At 48.7% G+C, this 22,549-nt stretch overlaps 1 protein-coding gene across 3 annotated transcripts in view; it reads right to left on the bottom strand.

Annotated features, from left to right (window-relative positions):
• Positions 1 to 572: 572 nt before the first annotated feature.
• KIAA0513 (KIAA0513 ortholog) overlaps positions 573 to 22,549 on the bottom strand; it is a 74,112-nt gene continuing 52,135 nt past the window's right edge. For 2 of the 3 annotated variants that reach the window (XM_007671654.2, XM_039913421.1), the window contains exons 5-13: positions 20,209 to 20,279; positions 18,095 to 18,302; positions 17,375 to 17,415; positions 16,307 to 16,385; positions 14,808 to 14,885; positions 12,326 to 12,355; positions 7,966 to 8,046; positions 7,102 to 7,196; positions 573 to 6,448 (exon numbers count right to left, since the gene is read on the bottom strand). In XM_007671654.2, coding sequence (XP_007669844.1) covers positions 6,399 to 6,448; positions 7,102 to 7,196; positions 7,966 to 8,046; positions 12,326 to 12,355; positions 14,808 to 14,885; positions 16,307 to 16,385; positions 17,375 to 17,415; positions 18,095 to 18,302; positions 20,209 to 20,279 — 733 coding nt within the window. In that variant the 3' untranslated portion in view covers positions 573 to 6,398. The remainder of the gene's footprint in view (positions 6,449 to 7,101; positions 7,197 to 7,965; positions 8,047 to 12,325; positions 12,356 to 14,807; positions 14,886 to 16,306; positions 16,386 to 17,374; positions 17,416 to 18,094; positions 18,303 to 20,208; positions 20,280 to 22,549) is intronic. The other variant, XM_007671657.4, reaches the window with a different exon arrangement.

Here is a 22,549-nt window from a genome sequence, read left to right on the forward strand (position 1 = left end):
GGAACAGAGCATCTGCTTCTCTCCAGGCTTTTAGACAAGGTAGGAAGCCTCAGTTAGCCTGACCTGCCCCTGGCTGCTGCATGAGGTGGGCTGAAATAGCAGCTCAACTTTCCAGCTTGCACCCCTCAGCAGCAACAGTTCAGGAAGGACAAGACACCGCACACATCCTGCTCTCTGTCACCCCCCAACCCCGGCCCATCCTGCTTCACCTCACCTCACAATCCACCCCCTCTAGGCCTGATTTGGGCTTGACCGTCAGACCTCCTGGGATTGCAACAGATGTCTCTCCCCACCTCTGGCAGAGACCTGAGGTGGGCTCACCCTCTTCCTGCCTCTCTCTTGTCTGTCTGGTCTCCAGGCCTTTTTCTTGCTCCTCTTCAGTAAAGTCCTTGAGGGCAGGGTTACTCTACACCCAGTAAGTACTCAATAAATAACACTGTTTGATGGATAGATCTCTGGATCCCTTCTCCTTGCTCTGTGCCCTACCTCAAAATGAAGCTTCAGACCTAGGATTGGATTGACCACAAAACCAGAGTTACCACAAGCCAGATACGTGTGCTAAGGCATGGAACTGGTTTGTTGTTTGAGATAATTTATTTTATTTTTTCCCCTTCTGACAGTCCAAAACGATATTGTTTTATTCCCAACCCCCCAACAAAAACAGCAACATCTTAGATTCTATCACAACCTTCTCCAACCTTGAGATTTACTCAATTCAGGACATTAGTTTGCAAATAATCACACCATGGATCACAAAATTGCACAACTGTGATACAGAACACATCAATCCTTTAACAGTTACACTCGGGCCATGAAAAAGTAAGGCCTGGAGATGACCACAACAAGATTTAGGTCCAGCAGAGACAAGATGATACGTGTGGATGTGCAGAGAGAGCAAAACGGCTTTGGAAACCTAAGAGAAACCACAGTACCAAATATGGACAGAGCAACAATCTTTTCCTGTCACATTTACATCCTAGGATTTGGAATGGAAAAATAGGAAAAGACCTAAGCAGCTAGGATTTCATGACCAACATTTTCTGGTGTTCAATAAAACCCAAGGGTTTGGGAAAGATCAACAAGTTACTAGATGACACGATGTAATGGCCACGGGCCTTCAATCCCAGCACATTTTCTGCTTATTTAGCCTAATTAGTGATTTCCCTATCACACTTCTATCTCCATTTTCCCCCATCCCTCCAGTGCTTCCTGATCCACTTCAGTGATAGCATTGTAATCTTTGTCTACCTTGTGGGCAGGAAGAAGCTGGAGGCAGAGAGTTGGAGGAGGAAGGTGGGGCAGGGGAGCTATATCACTATTGTCAATCTTTCCATCTTGGAGCTCCTTGAACCATGACTGGCTTATTTCTTCAGTGATCCCTCCCACCAGTGGGAGGAAGCAGACCTTTGCCCGTGAACCCATTCTTAACAGCACCCATACAGGTGTGGACTCCCCCTGGTCCCCGATCAGTGAAAAGGGTCATGAGAAGGCACTCCAATGCCCATCTTAAAGTGCAAAAAACTTCGACAAAGCGCAATTCAAGAACTTGTCCCTTCTCTCCCTGGACTCTACCTACCTGGTTGGGTTGGCCTTTCCCAGAAGCCCCAAGAGAGCAGTCAGACTTGACTCTCAACTATCGCCAGGCACATGTCCTCCACAGGAAGGGACCGGCCACCCAAGCTTTGTGCCCTTCCATACACAGAAGCAGACCAGGTGAGACCTACCATTGGGCTTCTCACATGCCCTCCCCTCCTCCATTCCCTCTCTTTTCAAAAACCTCAATAGCTCGGCCTGGTGCAGTCCTAAAGCCAACGGTTTGGGGGAAAAAGAGGTGGCTCCAGAGCTCATGTTCTTCTTCAGGTCCCCTGGTAACATTTGGGTCACTGTTGGCTCAGTTTAGTCATACCTACTCCTGATTTGGAAGCCTGGGTTTAATGTTCCTGACCTTACTAGGCAAGAGAACCCCAACAGCATACAGATCCCCAAATCCTCAGTGACTACTCGTTCGTACACTGACTTGCCATGAGCGATTGGGGCAAGACAAAGCTAAACCTGGACACTTTCAAACACCACCCCCTGGTCCCTGAAGCTCCTCTCTTAGGGACCTTCTTGGTCATGATGCCCAATGGGGCAGTAGCCAAGCTGCTGCCCTTCCCCAACTATGTGTGTCCCTGCTTCTGTGTGTCCCTGTCAGTTCTAGTGACTGTCGTTCCAATAAGACACTGGGACTCAGGAGTCTGTCAGGACATGCAAGAGTGTCACACTTGTGCAGCGGCACCTCTCGAGCCTCATGCCACTCTGATGTTGGGGTCTTGGGGTAAGATTTGGGCTAAGGTGAGGGGGGCTTGGAAATTCCTGACCGGGCAGACTTTTGCTCAAATCAGGCTCAATGCTGCCTCCTCAGATGTGAGTCTCATGTACGAGCCATTAGAGATACGCATATCTGGCACCTGAGCAATTTCCCTCCACCAAAATCCCTGGCTATCAACGGAGCCAAGAAGCAGCACTCCACCCCACCCACCAGCCCCGGGTGAATGACAAGCGATGACGGATAAAGTGGGTGGCACGGAGGGTTGCTGAGTCTTAAGAAAAGCAACTTATGGAAGCCAAACTGGGATTCAGAGGGAGGGGTTGCAGAGTACAAAGAAATTTCAGCCCTGGAGCAATATAGGTGTTTGTGCTCTGGAGATCAAAGAGATTAGATGCTCCCAGCATATGACATATCTACTTCAGCTATGAGAGTGTACATGCAGCAGATGAAAAAGAGAAACTATTTACAGAACTTTGTTAAAAACCACAAACACTGAGCAACTGAAGCCAGGGAGATTAATGAACATAAAGAGCACAGGCTAATTGGGCTGGGAGCAACCCAGAGCCAAAGGATCATGGGGGTAAAGGAAGGTTGGCGGGGATAAGCAGGGCTAGCAAGGTTTTTCTCTCCCAGGGGATTGCACGCAATGGAACCGACTTGGTCTGAACTTAGCACCTGCGGCTTCTCTCCCCACAGCCTTTAGCACTTAGGGAGGGCTCCCCTCCCTTCTTTTGCATTTAGGAATTCATTACAGCCCTCTTTCCCCTTGACCGCAGGAGAAATATCAGCCAACGCCATCGGGTCGTAGGCTCCTAACAGACAGGGAATGGTTCTTATTTTTTGTTGTTGTTCGCTCCTGCGTGCTTGGCACTCATTAGGCCCACAATGCAAGCCAATGATTGCTAGATTTTGGCGTTCCTGGAATGGTCTCTGAAAAAGCTCTGAAACTGCAGCCTGAGGGTTTTCGACCCCTAGGCCCAGAGACTGACAGTTGACGACCCAAAAAGTCAACAACTGTGATGTAAGTATCATTGTGAGCTCCCACTATTAACTGCAGGTTTTTGAACATTCTGAGCAGGGACTGTCACTTAAGGGGTGTGTCACTCACAGGACTCGTATCTTGTCACAGTGCTGGGCATTTCCAGCAGGCCAAGTCCAGAGACTGTTTCTGCTCCGTGTAAGGGTCCCTGAGGAAGAGCCATGGAGATTTCCAAAGGATTCAACCTGCTCTGCCTCATCTTCCTGGAGAAGGGGAGGGGAAGGGGGTGTCTCGGGAAAGACAGAGGATCCAGTAGGTCTGGCTGCCTCTGTTCTTCCCCTGATTCCTGCACTATGGTCCACAGAGGACAATGGGGGAGGAGGGGAGCATCAGAGTGAAGGGAAACCTCACCACGTAATGGGTCAGCGCAGCCGCCAGAGCTCAGCACGACTGGTAGCCAGATGGCCACCATCAGCAGGAGGACACCTGGGGGAGGGGCTAGGGGTGTCTTCAGTGCTTTTGGGAGTCACAGGGGGACTCTTGGGGTGCTTCCTTGTTTTAGATTATAGCTTAATCATATTTCTTTCAATTTCCTCCCTACACAGAAGGAATAGAGGGTAAAAGCAAAAAACTAATAAGGGGGAGTCACCAAACAGCCCCCGAAGGGCAAACAACCCTCCTTTCTCTAGCTTAAATCCCACCTATGTGGCTGGGACAGTTTAAAGCACCGACGATCCTGGGGACTGAACGTTCCCAAGAGCAAGACAAATCAAGTCTTCCCTGCTCACTGGCCATCTGTGCTTGGCGGAAGCCATCTCTGACCACCGGCCGGGGTCCCAACTCTTGAAATTTAGGGCCATCTGCCAAGTCAAGCTTCTTCTAGAGGTTCAGCTAGAGATAGACTCTGCAGAGGAAAAAGACTAAGCCAATCCAAGAGTTATCACAAAGGCCAAACCTCCTACCACTGAAAGAATCTTGAACCAGGTAACAAAACCGGACAGGTTTATCTGAAAGGATTCAATTCTTACTGCCTGCATGAAGTCCACATCACAAAGCCCCCGTCCTCCACCCACTAATTTCTTGCAAGGGCCCATGCCAATGAGTCACTGGTAACCAAGATCACCTGATTTCCTAAATCCACTCTCTATAACCCATTGCTCCACCAGGCTTGGCAAGTCACTGAGATATAGTCACTGCCACTGGGCCAGGGAGGATATGGAGATGCCTGGACTAACTGCCTGACATATCTGATGGACATCATGTGAGGGCGGGGAGGGGCCAGGGAGAAGAGACAGAGAGAAGGACCAGGAAAGGTTACAGAGCACTGTTGGCTCTGACCACTGTTGAAGTGTGCAGGAGACAGCCTATGAGCTAGTCTATCTTGGACCTTTGTCCCAAGGAAAAGATGGGGAGTTGTGTTTCTGACAAGAATCAAATACTTACAGAGAAACTAAAAGGGTCTTTGAGCTACAGCATCCTGGAGGATACAGATGGGACTTCTGAAAGAAATGATTCGGTAAGTGGCATTAGACAAATGATCATTCCACCTTGCTCTGATCCCGAGCACCTGGTACAGACAAGGAGGCAGCTGGGAGCAATGGTTCGTGGGATTAAATCTGGAACTAGGCAGGTTTGCAGAAACCCTGGAAGGCAGTGAAAAGAGGCGGGCTACAGGGAGGCGCCAGGTTGAATGGGCGAGGCAGTGCTTCTTGGTACGGCTGAGCTGCCACAATCACAGATGGTGCCCATTTGTAACACTTCTACACGACGGGGGGCTGTGAGGGGGAGAGGATGAGGGCACACAATTGTGTGTACACACACAATACCAGGAGATCAGCTTTAACCTCTCCCTGGGGTGAGTTCCCCCTTGAATCCTGTGGTCCCAGAAATACTGTAAGAGCTCCACCAGTCCCAGGCTGGACCCCTCATCTATCTCCAGCTCCTGGCTCATAGCGCTCTGGACCCTCAATCACTACTCACGGCAGCTTTCTCTGTAAACTCTCTTGCATTGACAGATTTAACCTATGTACCCAGCATCCAAGTTCAACCCGGTTCCGGGCGTCATCGCCACAGTGAACAGAGTTCCCAAGTGCTGAAGGGCAGGGACCACCTCTTGCCAAGCCCATGTGTCTCCTGTAGAAAAAGCCTCCAAAGGTGACCATTAACCAATTAACTACCCTCTGCTCTCCTCAGCTCCCTAAAAAGAGGAGCCACCTGCTAACGGTGTTGCCACAAAGTGGGGTAACATCTTCCTCCCTTCCACGGATACTCTCCTGTTACATTCACACACCCACGTTGTCCTCTTGCCACAGTCCCGGTTCCAGTTTTTACCACATGCAGTTAAACACATTTTCAGCTGCCACGTCTCCACATTCCTTTCTGGGACAGAGGGGATCGAATGGGTTGGTTGGGGAGAGGGGATGAGGGGACAGGGGGAAGGCAAAGGTGAGCAGCTGGCAAGAAAGCAGGGCTCAGGGGTTCTCTGACCACTTGTCAGAGACGGCTCAGAGGAGGAAGCGGCATCTTCATCCAAGACCCCAGGGGATGAAGCTGCATGGAACTCATTGGCTGATGAAGTCTCCTCTCTGGGTCCCAGAGAGCAGTGAAGATTGCTGTACCAAAGGGGTGGGCCAGAAGCCTTATCTCTGACCTGGCCCTTCCTCCTGTGCTAAATTGAATCCCTCAAACCTGGTTTTCTACATTTAGCCGTCTATGCTTCCATATGCTTCCACGTTTCCATTACAGCCTTTCTGGCTGAAGCCTTCCAGATGAGCACCACCAGCATAGGAACCTTCCTAGTCTGTCCCAACCTCCTCTATGTAGAGAATCAACTCCGCCTTCTACACAGAAGGAGGAATGTGTGTGTGTGTGTAAAAATAACAAACAAGGTGGGGGGAAGAATTTAGGAGGAAGCATCAAGGCGGGGAAGAACAGGAGAGTTCCTCTGAACTCCTAGTTCTACTGGCAGGACAGGGTGGCTTGTTGACAGTCATGCAGGTTTATTGCAATGGTGCTAGTAGCCGATGGCCGATTTCAGATGGCCTTGGAGGAGAAGGTCCACCCCCACTTCTCCTTCACCAGATGCTGTGGACGTGATTTGGGGTGGGGCTATTCCAGTGCCATCTGCTCGATGTGATCGCTGAGTAGCTTGTATTGCTCTGGAAAAAAGATGACGTTACTCTTTGGCAGGATGAGGTCAAATAAATAGGAATAAAAATACTACTGCTACTAATAATAATGGCATTTGTTCAGTGCTTACTACGTGCCGAGCACTGAACTAGGCACTGAGGTGAATGCAAGATAATCAGGTTAGATGCAATCCCTGCCCCACAGGGGGCTCACAGTCTAAGTCGGAGAAAGAAAAGAGATAAGCAGTGTGGCCCAGTGGAAAGAGAATGGGCTTGAGAGTCAGAGGGCCTGGGTTCTAATTCTGGTTCCACCACACATCTGTTGTGTGACCTTGGACAAGTTATTTAACTTCTCTGTACCTCAGTTACCTCATCTCTCAAGTAGGGATTGAGAATGTGAGCCCTCTGTGGGACAGGGACTGTGTCCAATCATTTTATATCTACCTCAGCGCTTAGTTATATTGCCTGGCACATAGAAAGTGCTTAATACAAACCTGCCCCCCCTCAAAAAAAAAAACTGAATCCCATTTGACAGATGAGGAAAACATGGCCCAGAGATGTTAAGTAACTTGCAGCAGGCAAGTGGTGGAGCCAGGATTAGAACTGAGATCCTCGGACTCCAAGTCCTGTGCCCTTTCCATTAGGTCTTTATGTTTCTCACCCTGGCCCTTGCTTATTCTTACCTTCATCCAGATTGCCGATCACGGCCTGCTTCTTCAAAAAGTCATTACACAGCTTCTTATTCAGCCCGAAAGCCAGCATGTTGTGAGTGAAAGTGCTAGAGAAGGAGAGAGGGGGGCCATGAGGTTTCCTTGCTTGACATGAGAAACAATCCTGTCCTCAGATTCTGCTAGAGGCCCCTTCTATCCTCCAGGCCCCAAGGCACCACCATTTTCCCACCCCAACTACTTGGTGGGGTAGCCAGGAAAGGCAGGTTCCAGCCACTCTCCTTACCTTGCCCCTGAGGAAGTCCTTCCCTCCCTCCCAGGCTCAGGAAGGGAAAGACAGTGAAAAATCCCCAAGTAACTACAATTGGCCTCCAAGTAACTGAGGGAGGATTTGAGACTTCAAGTTAGACCAGAGAGTCACCTCGCTGTGGGGAAAGGACCTTCCAATGCCTCCTGAGAAGAGCGAGCATCTGTCTTCAAGGAAGGGGCTCTCAGCATCTGCAGAACCCTGGTCCTCCTAGACTATCTACTGACTTCTTGGATGAGGCCTGTCTGAGCCAGCTTAGCTGAGGGAAATTGCCCACCACCCAGTACGACATACAGAGCTTCCGCCCTATGTCTGGGTGTTTGTGGTGAGTCTTCCTCCCTCCTCTCTTACTAAACTCCCAGTTCTTCCAGCTTCCCAAACAGCAGGAATACAGAAGAGGTGGGGGAACTGTTGACTGTCAGTTTGTTATGGGCAAGGAACATGTCTGCTGCTTTGGTTGTGTTTTCCTCTTCTAAGCACTCAGTACAGTGCTCTGCACACAGTAAGTGCTCAATAAACATCACTGATTGATTAATTGATTGGGACTAGCCCTCACCCTGGGCACCTCTTACCCAAGCTGACCAAAGGTGATGTTCTCATTGAACCGGAGGCTGTCGTCGCGCTCCTCTTGAGTCATGTGACACCACTTCTCCCTGCAAGCACAGAAGATGGTGTTGTCCTAAGGCCAGATATAAGTAATGCTACATAGAACCACATCAAAGAAACGCACCTTGCATTTACGCAGCAACTCCTCCATCACCACCACCACACTCATAGTGCAAAGCCCTGTACTAGGAGTGCCTGATCACTAGTGGGTGTGGTCTGGGAGGTCCGGGACTTGTAACCCCCTTTTCACAAACAGGGAGAGGGAGGCACAGAGGAGGGAAGGAGTTGGGTTCACACTCAGCACTGGATAGGGGATCTGCAGATTCTCTGTCTTGTACCCTCCAAACCCTTCCTACTGCCTCCCCTACTGTAATGTGGATATTTGGGGCTGGTCAATGATAAGCAGACCAGAAGAACAGTACAAGAGCTCAACCCTCCTGCTTTCGTGCTCACTTAAATGTGTCAGGGTTAGCAGGTAGCCCTGAACTCAAGATGTTTATGAGCTGTTTTTTTTTAATAGGGGCAATAATACATGATGACATCTTGTAAAGTTGTAAGGAATCATTTAACCAACAGGAAGGAGGAAGCAAGGAAGAATGTGACTAATTGCCATTAGTGTGAGCTCTCCTGCTTGCCCAATATCCCTTCCAGATTTCCCATGCTCTCGAGGGAAAGTGTCAATTGGTCATCCTATCATGGCTCCTGTCCTCCTAGACAAGATCAGCAAGGCTCTCACCAGGAGATGTCTGATCCTGGAGGAGAGGAATAGCAGGATAAAGCCTCATTTTGAATCCAAACAAAAAAGGCCTCATCTTAACGAGGATAATGCCACCGGTCAGTGTGGCTGCCAGCTCCCTGTGATGGTCAGGGAGGCTTGGGTGGTGGCCGTTCCAGCAGCTGTTACAGAGGTCTACTTATGCATATAGGCCAATTACCGCCTGCAGCCAGCAGCTTGGTCAGCCCAGACCGCACACCCTGGCATGGGAGACGGCTCATGAATTTGGTGGTCACCCTACGGGGATGACTGGACTGCTCAGCCCACATCTCTGCTCAACTGAGCGATTTCAATCAGACTGACAAGCCCCCAAAATGGGGGCTTTCTGGCCTGTGAGATCTTGGTGGCCTGTCCCCTCCCCAACCCCACTCTTCAGAGTATATGTGCTTCTTCTTCCCTACATTTGAAGTGAAAGGCTGCTCCTCTATGCCCCTGGGGAGAGGCATGGATTCTCAGTCCCCCTGGGCTGGGAAGGTTCCTCTCACAGTACAAGATATGTGGGGGATGGAAAATGGTTGGGGAGGGCTTCTTGGGAGAGGGGAGGGAGAAGAGGGAGAAGGATGAAGTGGGTGAAGAACAAAGAATCAAGAGACTGAAGGAGCTTTATTCCCTCTCCCGGAGGGCCGGTTCCAGCGTCTCGACCTTGATCTCGCAGTGCATCTGCTGTCTGGTTTAGTGGGGTAGGTGTCACCCGGAGAGAGTCTGCCCTTCTCACTGGGCCTGGGCCTGGAGTCCCAGCTGCTTCTCCCACCCTCAGTAACATGACTGACAAACCCATCTGGCCCTCCTCTCCCAGCTTAGCACATGCCCACCCAACCCTGGCAAAAATCATATCATCGTGGACCAGTCACCCTGAGCCATGCAGTCTGTGCTAACCATCTTCCCTTCCCCGCAAAGAAAAGTGTTCAGCACAGAGTCAAAGTCCTCAATTGGCAAACTGATCAAGTCCACCTGTGATCTGATCCTATGCCTTCTGGGTTTGGAGTTCCAGACTGGATTTTCCTCCAGTCCTTTTTGTTCCTTCTCCAGCAAGGAGCATCAAGGGAGATGATGTGTTCTCTTGAGAATGTAACTGCTGCCAGGTGAGGGAAGGGGGTGGGGGAAGTGGGGTGTGTGTTTGTGGGTGTGTAATACGCAGAGAGGAGCATGGTGTCATCGTTAAGATCTGGGACAGCTGGAGCTTGGCATGATTTCCATGATGCCAAAAATAACAATCTGATCATCTCCAGAGCCATGGCCTTTGACTCCCTGGTCATCAGGATAGTACAGCTGGCAGTGCCATTGCTTTAGATTCCCTGCTTCTCCATATCTGCTAATCCTGATGTATTGTATTCTCCCAAGCGTTCTGTACAGTTCTCTGCACAGAGTATGTGCTCAGTTAACCTCCCCCATTCGGCCAATTAAGTAGTCAAAACTGAGGAGTGAGACTTATGCTTGGCTAGAGGTTTATGGGGGCCAGGACTCCCAAAACCCTTAGGGTCTTTTCAGATGGTGGCTTCATGACCTAAAGCCTAAAGGGAATAGAGATTTGGAGGGGGAAAAAACACATTTTAAGTCCATGGAAAATAAAAACCTGGAGGGACATGACTGGGTAAATAAAAGCTAAGAGGAGGATAAAAGAAAAGGGAGAGGAAAGATAGGAAGAAGGGGAAAATGGAGAAGCAAAAGGAGGGAGAGAAGGAAAAAGAAATCAAAAGTATAGAATGAATACAGACTTCTAACACCAGCCCTCTCCCCTGCCCATCAGAGGTTGTTGGCTGATGGTGGCATCAGGATGACTCTCCCATGGATGGACACCCATCTCAGCTGAAACGGGGGCAGGGAGGTGGAGAGGGAACATTTTGCCTCCTTACTGAGACAGGCGAACAGAAGTCTGCCTCTGGCTTTATTCTTGGCCGGAACCAACGAGATGGCCTGCAATTGACTATTATAAATCACTGCATATGAGCATTAATGTTTAAAACCAGGAAGTGTGTTGGGTGCTTTATTATCAACTGCAATAAGACAAGTATCAGAACTGTAGCAGGGTGAACTCAGCTTAGTCCTGGAGAACTTTCTCTTTGTGAGGATTTTTAACAGCTTGTAATGGACTCTACTTTGGAATCTCTCCAATGAATTTTTTTAAAAAAAGAGCAGTCACACCATTGCTCTAGAATAACTATGTTGTGGCCTGTCCAGAAGGAAAGGATGGAAGGAGGGAAGGAGTAATTAGATACCTCTGCTCAAAGTCCTCTCCAGAACCTAGGATGGGCCACTATGGGAGGGGTTATTCACTGGACAATTGAACTTCTCAGAGAAGAAAGCTAAGTGTAACAGCAGTCCAGAAAAAACTCAAACCTAGTTACCATCTGCTTTCAAAGAAGCAAAGGAATCAAAGATTTCATTATCCCCTTAGCCAGTTCCATACTTATGGTGCAACTTGGCAAAAACTAAATGGCAGCTCGGCCTCAAGGTAGCCAGCAAGTGAGTTCTTCCCTCCCTTGAAACTCTTACTCCAGTGTTCACAGGGGCGGCATGGGGGAAGCGGGAGAAGAGGAAGCATCATGCAAAACTATAGTAAGTTGGTACTGCCAGAATACTGGGGAGAAATAACTTCTTTCAAATTGGTCAGGGCCATGGTCTGCCATGGTCTCCACTGGCAAAGTGGATGGACAGGTTCATCATTCTGGCTTTGGGAAGGGTAAAGAGGGGGAGATAGTTAAATATTGACCCCAAAGAAACTATTTTGGCAAGATGTTTATGTGTTTTTCAATTATGAAAATGGTGACTTTGGAAATTCTGGGGTCTGTCCCACATTTCCTCCACTCCAACTCAATTTCTCATGCTTCTTGGGCCCTGATGCCTTCAGTTACAACTCATTGGGTATCCTGCAAAGGCTCCTTTTATACTTTTTTAGGATTAAATGGCTCTTTTCCTCCAAAAAGCTCAAGGTGCCGAACAAAACCTTAATTCAATTAGCCTAACAGCTTAAAAAATGAGAAAAATTAAGGTTTCACTCTGCCATCACCACCTACCCATTCCAATGACAGACACAAACTCCCCTTCAGGCAGACCAGACATTTTCTTCACCTTCGTGAGAGCCTGACAAATATCAGTGTTGGTGAGAACACCATTTCAGAGAATTGCTGGTCCAGAGAGAGTATCATTTCTACCATTTTAGCATACAAGACTCAAGCTCTACCCTCAAACCCTCCACCCCTCAAGTAACTTCAAGAGTCCTCAATGACACCAGATGCCAACAGTCCTCACTGGCACCAGACACCAACAGTCCACAATGGTACAATGGCACCAGGGAGGGAGTTGCACTGCAAAGGCTCTGAGGGCAGAGGGTCTTTGTCAGTCTTAACATTCAGAATACCAGAGTTATCCTTCTTAAGCTGAAGCTTACACTTTCTTGTTCATCCACTCCATTGCAGCGAGCGGGTTTCCGAGCTCAGCCTGGGAAAGGTCACTTCCGTGGCCGCTCCCAAATTTAAATATATATTTTTATGGATCTTAAAGAGCGTCAACACTACTGTTAAAATGCAACAAAGTAATGCAGACAGACACACCTCTTTTCCTCTTCCTCTCCAGCATTCCCTCTGGAGTGGCAGCAGAAACAGGGTCAACAAAGGTTAAATGTTAAGGTCATGCAAGATATATGGATGGAAAAAAGAGAAGAACAGATGAAAGAATGAGAGTCATTATAGGCAGAGAAAGAGAGAGAGATAGAAACAGAGACAGACTCTTTTAAATAAATCTTTCCTAGAAGTTTAAATGCTAACTTTCCCAGTGGGGAAACCCTCCCTCTCTCACCCCATCACTCTCCTAGCAGCTAAACTCTCCTTTGACACTCCAGACAGAGTCCAGAATCCTTTCCCCAAAACTTCCTGGTGGCCGGGGGGCGAGTAACCCCTACCCCTGTTTTCTAGATGGGCAGCAGTGGGTCCTGAAGTGAGATAGATATCTCCCCAGGTTGAAAAATCAGATGATTCCAGCAACTTCATTCACAGCAAAGCTCCAACCCGGTAACCCCATCTCCAGGACCCTTTCCCAGTGAACTAAGGAGTATAAGGAAAAAGGCCTCATCATTTAGACCCCAGCCACCTGGCCAAGGGGTCTGAAGGTGCCGAAAAGGAGATTGCTAAAGGCAGAAGAAGCTCATTACCGAGACTACCATTTGGGAGCGGTAAAGAATTAAAACATCAGGATGTTCCAATCAGAAAGAGAACCTTGCTCGACCCGGGAAAAGACAAGCCCCAAAGAGTTGCCCTGGGGAGGCCTGGCATTTGCTGGCCTCATGAGGCCTCTGCTCTTCTGGACTCCTGGAGACAGATGGACTGCCCCCCACCTCCCCCCCCAGGCCCTGACCCATAGTGCCACCTCCCTGAAGGTCTTCGGGAAAAAAAACTGTCTGTCTGAGTACAGAAAGACTCCTCGCCAGTTTGGCTTTCAGCAGGCAGGGGCTCAGTGGGGGAAGAATGAAATCACTTGGGATTTATCCAGACCTCTTTTCCTTCCTGGAGCTCACAGTTTCTCAATAGCTTCTGCTTCTCTGGGCTTTGGCCTCATCAAAACATCAAAGGCAATAGTCAAGCTGCTTTCCTGGGATTGACTGAGCAGCTTAATCCTCTGAGGGCAGCTTAGGCTTCTTACTTCTCCCTTCCTTAATGGAAATTCTGCAATTTACTTCTTTACTGGCCTCTGATCCTTCAGGGACCCAGAGAGCCTGACAATTTTAAACGCTGTCATTTTCAGAGGAAAAAAGGGAAAAGAGATTTGAGGCTGGGGTTCATGGATATCCAGCTTGAACCAGGACTATCCACTAACCACTAGCCAGGGTGGGTTGTTTGAAAATTAGTCAAGAGGAGCCACAGCCTCAGGTTCAACTCTCTCTGCTATTATGGGGGCCAGGGCAGCAGAATGTGGTCATCCTCCCTCCTCACCTCTAACAATAAACTGGAAAGGAAGCAGCTTGGCCTAGTAGAAAGAGCAAGGGCCTGGGGGTCAATGGACCTGAGTTCTAATCCCAGCTCCACCACTTGCCTGCTCTATCACCTTGGGCAAGTCACTTAACTTCTCTGTGTCTCAGTTTCCTCATTTGTTCAGTGGGGATTAAATCCTATTACTCCTTAGTGCGTGAGCCCCTTGTGGGACATGGACTGTGTATCTACCCCAGCACTTAGTACAGCATTTGGCATATAGTAAGCACTTAAATACCATTATTATTATTGTTAATAAAAAGGCCCAGTCTGCCCAGAGGAAGGTTGATGGTCAAGGTTCAGTTTGGAGGATCTGAGGTTTCCTCAACTCTGGTATGAACAAATTCTAATCTGTTCATAATCCTGTCCAATCCACTGGTCTCTCTACAGAGTTGGATTTTGGAATTCACCTTGAGTCAAGCTTCCTAATAAGAGAAGGCCCAAGGGAGGAAGTTCCCTTTCAACATTAAGGATCGGAAGAAAGAAACCCCAAATGGGTCAAACCAATCCCCTCTTCCTATAGACTATGGCCAGGTTAAAGTCATCCCTAAGGGGAATGAGTCGGGGACCAAACCACCCCCTCCACAAAACCCAAGAAACAACACTCGTGAAGCCTTCTAAGCTAATCGGAAACAACCCTGCAGAGGTTCCTCACAGATTAAGTAGCACAGCATCAAGGGTGCCCCGTTTCTTGATTCTATATTACCATATTTCAAGGCCCCTGACCTCTAGCCTCACACTTCCTGACCCCGATTTTACAGTGGCCTTGCCATTCCCACCCAGGGATACTGTGGGTACGCAGTGGACAGGCCATTGAGCAAGGAATGGAGGCCATCTCAGTTCAAGATATATAAACCCAGTTGGGAGCTCCACCCATCCCCACTCCAGACCAGGCAGTCTGCAAAGAGGCACAGCCAGGAAATATTAGAAGAAAAAAGCCACAGACTCTATTCCTCTTTTCAGAGGGAGGACAATAAGGGCAATTCCTTCTTTCCTCCCCTCCCTGCTGCTCTTCCCACCACCCCTGATCATGCAGAGTGACAGGGGAGCGGTGACAAAACCTGACCCCTACCTGGTCGTGGGAGACCGCTTTCTTCTCTCGCAATGGACGGCGTCAAAAAAAGCCGCGTTCCAGAACCTCAGAGTGTGCCTGCAAAACAGGAGTATTTGGCCCAGGCTCCTCTTGGCTCCTGGCCCTTGGTATCCCCCGTTGACCCATGGGAGCGGAGCTAGGGACGGGAAGGAGGGAGAGGAGGCAAGTGGGGACCACTTGGTGACTGGAAAAGTGAGGGCCCGGAGATGGGGAAGGGCTTCCCTCATGTCAACTCTGGAACCGGCTGCAGAGTATGGAAATCCCCAAAGCCTTTAGGAATACTGCCATCACCCCCGGCTCATAGCAGTGACTAGAGAAAGAAAGAGGATCCTCATTTTTGGGGATTCCCTCCTCACATGTGGGATGGGAATGCGGCAGGATCTCACGACAGCCAGGACCCAATGCTGGGGAGCAGTTCGCAGTCGTGCTGTTACTGTTTCCCACTGGGACACCCTAGTAATACCCCTGGGGCCCTGGGCTAAGAGACTGATATCTGGCAGATGGAAAGCCAAGGATCCAGGTAAGGACCAGTGGCTGTGAGAGTAGAGTCCATTTCATCAAGGGTTCTCAATAGCTTCTGCTTCTCTGGGCTTTGGCCTCATCAAAACATCAAAGGCAATAGTCAAGCTGCTTTCCTGCTACTGTGGTCCCTGAGGCAGGTTGCTGGGATCTCTGACTTTCAGGGTAAACCAGTTCTCTTTGCAAAAGCTACAGAAGGGGAGTGGTGTTGGAGGAGAGGTGGGGTGTAGTCTACACCCAGGGCTGGGCCAGAGTGGTGGGAAGGGAAACTAAAATAGAAAAAAAAAGAGGCAAAATAAGGACACGTGATGTCCTGCAAGACTGTACTCTCCCAAGTGCTTAGTACAGTGCCCTGCCCACTGTAAGCACTCAATAAATACCACTGACTGAGTGGGCTATGGCACAGAGTCTCTCTCTGGCTTAACTTAGGACAGTGCTAGGCGAGCAAGGTAAGCACTGTAAAGTTGGGGATGAGGGAGGAGTCTTCTCTTACCATTCATCATCTCCCTCCTACCTCACTGGTGGCATCATTCTCCAAGGGCAGAGGGAAAATGAGAAAGAGGAGAGGACCGCCACAGCCTTGAGAAGCTATTTGATTCTGGCCTGCCATGGCAGGGCTGACTTGGGCTCCAGAGATCTGTTGGAACCAGGACTCACTGGGTGGCCCTGAGCCTACAGATCTCTCTACAGATCCATCCTATCCTCCCAGGGGTTCTTGGGGGCAGGATGGTGGACTCCTCTCCACAAATCTTGGGTCTGCTCTCCCCAGGAGATTACTCCCCACCCCTCCCATGAGAACCCAGGTTGATCCAGTTCTGACCAGAGTCTGATAAGTTTGGATCTCTTTCCCTGGTTCCTGAGAGGGAGGAAAGGGAGCTCAGTTTGGGACAGGCAGTACCAGTTGAGACGGGCCCCGAAAGGTGGAGACAAAAAGGATGAAATAATGGCACAAGATTTACCAGATGGGCTGCTGCTTCAGGTGTGTGTACAGGTAGATCTTCTCCCCCTTCTTCTCCTCTTCCAGGCTGTCCATGGTCACTACAGATGACATGGAGGTTCAGAAGAGGTAAGATATCTTCTAGAGGAAGAGGTAAGATTCTTCCTCTAGACTATAAGTCCTTGGGGCCAGGAATGTGTCTACCAACTCTGTTGTATTGTACTCTACCAAGCACTTAGTATACTGTAAGCGCCCAATAAACACATTTTTTTTAATTGAAGCAACTGTTTAATGAGTTCTAACCTAATTCCCTTCCCACAATTTTTTTTTTTAAATGGTTACTCTGTGCCAGGTACTATTCTAAGCACAGGGGTAGATAGACGGTAATCAATTTGGACGCGGTCCATGTCCCACATGGGGCTGACAGTCTTAATCCCCATTTCACAGATGAGGTCACGGAGGCACAGAGAAGTGAAGTGACTTGCCCAGGGTCACACAGCAGAGAAGTGGCAGACCCGAGGTTAGAACCTAGGTCCTCCTGAAAGAACTACCTGGAAAATCAGAGGTGCTTTCTACTTACTACAAATTAGATCAAGGCTGAGCTGTGGCACAGGGCCTAAAGTTTTCTGGTGGCTGAATAAGCACTCAATAAATACTACTGATCGATTGACGAGCAGAGAGCAATGTCTCGTAGCAGCTTTGGACATGGGAGCTCCAAGTTGTCCGGACAACCCATCAATATCTGCTCAATTCTAAGCTCTTAGATCTGGATTAAGCCTCTTTCCTCCCCGTGATCCTTCCTTCATGCATTACCCATCAAATTGCTCTTTGCAGGCCCACCAAAAGCTCTTAGCATCACAATGTATATATCTATAAATTATTCATTATAAATTATCTATATTAATGTCTGTCTACCCCTCTAGACTGTAAACTCATTGTGTGCAGGGAATTTGCATCTACCAGTTCTGTTGTATTGTACTCTCCCAAGTGCTTAATACAGTGCTCTGGATACCGTAAGCACACAGTATATACCACTGACTTTTTTGACTGATTTAGAAAGGGTGGGAATAGAAGCTGGACATCTGCTTACCAGTCTTCTGAGGCTTCTCCTTTGTTCTGTCTTCATCTTCCCTATGGGAAATGAGGCCAGAATTATCAAAACTGTACCTGAGCCCTTACAGTAAATCCACCCAGTTGGGCCCCCTAGAGAGAGTGAAGACACTGATAAAACAGGCGGGGGTCAAGTAGAATTAAAGTCTAGGATAGGGGGAGGTACCAGTTTCCTGGACTTCCTGTGGAGGAAGCTGGTGGCTATCACACCACAAGTAACTCATCTCACCCCCAAACCTTTTCCTCCTTTCGCTAATATTCATAGAAGCTGTCTAGGTTCCTCCCCTCTTCTTAGATGCATTTTTCAGGAGGATGAAGGAAGTAATTTCACTCCCACCCATAGAAGATTCCCATTCATTTCTCAAGAGATTGGCCAGCCATGGAGGAAATCCCTCAATGTTATTAACCAACCAAGTAGCCTGTAACTGAAGGGAGCTGGGAGGAAGATGGCCAGCTCTCCTGAAGCAGTATAGGAGCCCCAAATATTTAACAGAACCCTAGGAAAACAGCAAAGTTTCAGAGAGGCCCAAAACTAACAGGAAGTCTCCTGCTGACCAAAGGTGCAAGGAAGGCAAGAATTTCCTGAGGTTGAAGGACAGGGAATGGGGTAACCTGGTCTGAGTTCCCTCAGTTTGCTCAGCCTGAGTGGGAACAACTCTCCCCCTGCTGAGGTGGACCGAGAACTGTGGGCAATACTAACTCATTTTTCTTGGCCAGGGGTCCCTTCAGCTTGGTTTCCAGGCCCCCAAAGAAGCCTTTCACGTTCTCAGTCTTAGCTGACGTATTCTTCAGGAGCCGCTCCGCAATGTCCTTCTTCTCAGCTAGCCAGCTATTAGCTGACTTCAGGTATGAATCAATGCTGCCGGTGGGCTTTTCCTTCGACTCTGGGGGTAGCATGTGAGCTTTACCTAGAAAAACAGCATCCTGAAGCTTTACATAGGCCCCACCACCCCCATCTCAACTAGGAGCTCAAGTGGGACTTGCCCAGCAGCTGAAGCGTAAAGTTTATTTTCATCTTTCCTCATGCCCCTAGAGTCGATCTGGAGTTTCTAGGCAGCAGGAACACCTCCGTCTCATCTCCAGCTGGTCAGATGAGCACAAAGACAAAGTATAAGACTCACCACTGCATGGCAACTGATTCTGGCTGCCAGGCTAATATAAACAAAGACGTTCTTTCAGTTCTGAGTTAACCCCTTCCAATAGAGAGATATCTGGACCCAAGATCAAGGTTCTTTGACATTCTTCTGTTCCCCCCCCATCCCATGTTGGCATGGAACTCCCAGAATAGCCAGCTGGCAGCTGGGATAGACTGTTAGCCCCTCTTCTAGACTCTAAGCTCCTTGTGGGCAGGGAACACATATACCAATTGTACTCTCCCAAGTGTTTAGTACAGTGCTCTGCACACAGTAAGTGCTCAATAAATACCACTGACTGGATGAATGATTCTGGGGGGAGTGGAAGAAACCTGTTGAAATTCATTGGATCAAAAGCTTCAGTGAGAAACAGCAGGCCATATTCAAGGGAAGGGAGGCTAGGAAGATGTCGCCGGGCCAAGTGTGGGATGGAGCGGCCAGAGGAGGCTGTAAACCTCTAGATGACCAAAACTCCATCCGACAGTGGCAGCCCGAAGCTAAACTCACAGCTGCACCTCCCAGCACAAGATGGAGCTATCACAGGGAACCAAAGTACAGGAATGAAAACCCCTCTAAGCTGGGCCACAGGGAAAACAGCAAAGTCCCAGTAACAAATAGCTGCAGGGGCAGATCACTGGGGTGGTTGCAGAGAGGGGGTGGGTCACCACATTGACCCTGGCCCCAGAGCCCAGGGAGATTACCCTCTGATGCTGGTTCCTGGGAATAAGGCTTCTCTAGTAGCCCTTAGGAAAGGGTCCAAGCTGAGTACTCTCTCCATGCCCCCATTAAAGAAGACAGTGCAGTGGCTACCTGCTAAGTAGGAGTAATGCCAGTTTTAAGGCTCTTGTGTTATCACCTGTCCATCAGACTGTAGTGAGAAGTGCCGCCCAAAAACCCAATCCAACCATGAGGCATTCAGCTTCTCTTTCTGGCCAGGGTTCAGGGGCAAAACTATGCCTCACTTCTTACCTCAGCCTTGCTAAGGAGCATTTCCCAAGCACCGGAAGCCACTTGCTGAGTCAGAAAAAAAGCCAATCACCAAGCTGGCTGACTGCCTGGTTCCTTCCAGGAGTCCCTTTTGTGACTCAGAAGGAAGCTAGACTAACCCAGGAATGCCCCGTTAATGCTACATTCCTCTGGACCCTTTTACCTTTCAAAAAATCAACCATTTAATGGAACTGGGTTGTGGATTCAAACCCAGAGGGAGTCAGGGTTCAAGAGGTGCTTGGTTTTCTGGCAGAGCAGGGCATTGGAAGGTACTCAGAATGGTCTGCATTCCCTTCCCAGCTGTCAGAAAGGAGCCTGGATCTCTGGAAAAGTTTCAAGAGCAGGGCCTGATCCTATCACCACTTGGGGCTCACTGCCGATAACAGCAAGCTCCAGGAAGGGAAGAATGACAGTTCAGCTATCAAACCGGAATACCCAGATACATGAAAAACTGCCAACTAATGCAACACAGCCCTTTCTCAAAACCCGGGCATGATCACCAGATTCCCCGGAGCTATTTCCGGTGGAAATCCAATGCCCAGAACAATCACTTGACTCTCTAACCAAATAACCATCCTGTGACACTGAAAACCTGTCCTAAAATCCCAGTCAACAATGCCACATGAAAGGTTATTCTTTTGAGAGTCCTACACAATCCTCCAAGTCCCACACTTGCTCTACGCAGGTCATTTACCAATGTGGTAGTAGGTGAAACACATGGTCATTAGATTCTTAGCTGGGCCAAAGTCATCCATCTGGTGACACCTGAAATGAAAAAAGAGAGATTTGCTACTCTCATTATTATTATTACTATAATTATTATTATAGCATTTAAGTGCTTGTTTTGTGCTAAACACGGTTGAAAGAGCTGGGGTAGATACAAGTTAATCAGATTAAACACAGCCTCTGTCCCACCTAGGGCAGCATGGCCTAGTGGAAAGAGCATAGGCCTGGGAGTCAGAGGACCAGAGTTCTAATCCCGATTCCTCCACTTGTCTGCCGTGTTAACACAGGCAAGTTAATTAACTTCTCTGTGCCTCAGGTTACCTCATCTGTAAAGTGGGGATTTAATTCTCTTCTCTCCAATTTAGACTGTGTCCAACCTGAAAAATTTCTATTTACCCCAGTGCATAGATCAACACTTGACATATAGTTAGTGATTAACAAATACTATGGAAAAAAAAAGGCATGGCTTCTTAATTCCCCAGAGAGGCCACCTATATCCTCTAGCTAGGCTGTGGGAAGCTGATAACCTAGTGGGAAGCAGCGTGGCCTAGTGGAAAGAGCACGGGCCTGGGGTGTCCATGGACCTAAATTCTAATCCTGGTTCTGCCACTTGCCTTCTGTGTATCACCCTGGGCAAATCCCTTCACTTCTTTGGGCTTCAGTTTCCTCACCTGTACAATGCACATTCAATACCGCTCTCTCTCCCACTCAGATGTCAGCTTCATGTGGGACAAGGGCTGTGCCTGACCTGATTATCTTGTGTCTTCCCCAGAGCTTAGTTCAATCCTTGCACATAGTAAGCACTTCACAAATATTCATTCAATCGTATTTACAAACAAATACCACAATTACCATTATTAGCCAAAGACAGGGAGCAAGGAAATAAGCTGCTTAAGGACACCCAGGCAGTCCATTAGCTGCAGGGCTAGAAAACAAGCCAAGTTCTCCTAAATTCCACCCCAGAGCTTTTGCTTGGGAATCTTTGTATCTGGACAGCAGGACTTTGGGGATATTCTTGTAGATGGAGCTAGGTGGAAGATGATCAGCCTGGGCTTTTCATGAGACTTGCTGGCTTCACCCAAATGGAAAAATTAAAGTTGCTAAACTTTTACTAGAAATGGAATTGAACTTTTATCCCCAAGTGCAGACGGGAAAGGGAAAACCAATAGCTTAGAGCCTGTGGTGACTTGAAATGTCTAATCATCATGGTTCTGGCCATCTCACTTTCAAACCCCCATAAGGTTTTCCTGATCCCCCAAACTGCTGGAAGAAATGTATTCAGCTTGCTCAAAGGGGTATGAGGTTAGAGGCCTGTTAGGAGTGGTCAGAAAGAACTAGACCCTTTCCAGTCTGTTCTGGGGCAGTTAATCCGAAATGAGCAGAGAAGCAGCGTGGCTCAGTGGAAAGAGCACGGGCTTTGGAGTAAGAGGTCATGGGTTCGAATCCCCGCTCTGCCACTTGTCAGCTGTGTGACTGTGGGCAAGTCACTTAACTTCTCTGTGCCTCAGTTACCTCATCTGTAAAATGGGGATTAAGACTGTGATCCCCACCTGGGACAACCTGATTCCCCTGTGTCTACCCCAGTGCTTAGAACAGTGTTCTGCACATAGTAAGCGCTTAACAAATGCCAACATTTTATTGTCTCATTTTGAGTAAAATATCTTTTGGTTAAAGGGGCAAGCCCAAAGTTCTGATCTTACCCCTCCACTGGTGGGATGCAGAGCTGTCCCTGGAGGACCAGTACAATGCCAAGCACTTAGTACAACGCTCTGCAAGCAGGAAGGGCGCAACAGATATGAGGAGAGGGTGGTGGTGGTGGGAATCCTGTTTGAGCAACATGCGGCGTGGTTGAGGTAAACCTTTGGCCACTAGAGGGCCTCTAGGTTATGTACAATGATGAGGAAAAATAATAATAATAATAATGTTGGTATTTAAGCGCTTACTATGTGCAGAGCACTGTTCTAAGCGCTGGGGTAGATACAGGGTAATCAGGTTGTCCCACGTGGGGTTCACAGTCTTCATTCCCATTTTACAGATGAGGTCACTGAGGCACAGAGAAGTTAAGTGACTTGCCCACAGTCACACAGCTGACAAGTGGCAGAGCCGAAATTCGAACCCATGACCTTTCACTCCCAAGCCCGTGCTCTTTCCACTGAGCCACGCAGGGCCAGAGGGCCATGGTCCTTGTAGATGGTAACAGAGTAAAGCAGGGGAGCTGGTGGGAGGGAGTGGGCTTGTAAGTGGAAGGGACGAGTAGGAACCTGGGGGTGGGCTTCAGAAGCCCCCGTCTCCAGAGATGCCACTTCCTT

The sequence above is a fragment of the Ornithorhynchus anatinus genome, chromosome 11 (genome assembly GCF_004115215.2).
Source record: "Ornithorhynchus anatinus isolate Pmale09 chromosome 11, mOrnAna1.pri.v4, whole genome shotgun sequence".
Lineage (NCBI taxonomy): Eukaryota > Metazoa > Chordata > Mammalia > Monotremata > Ornithorhynchidae > Ornithorhynchus > Ornithorhynchus anatinus.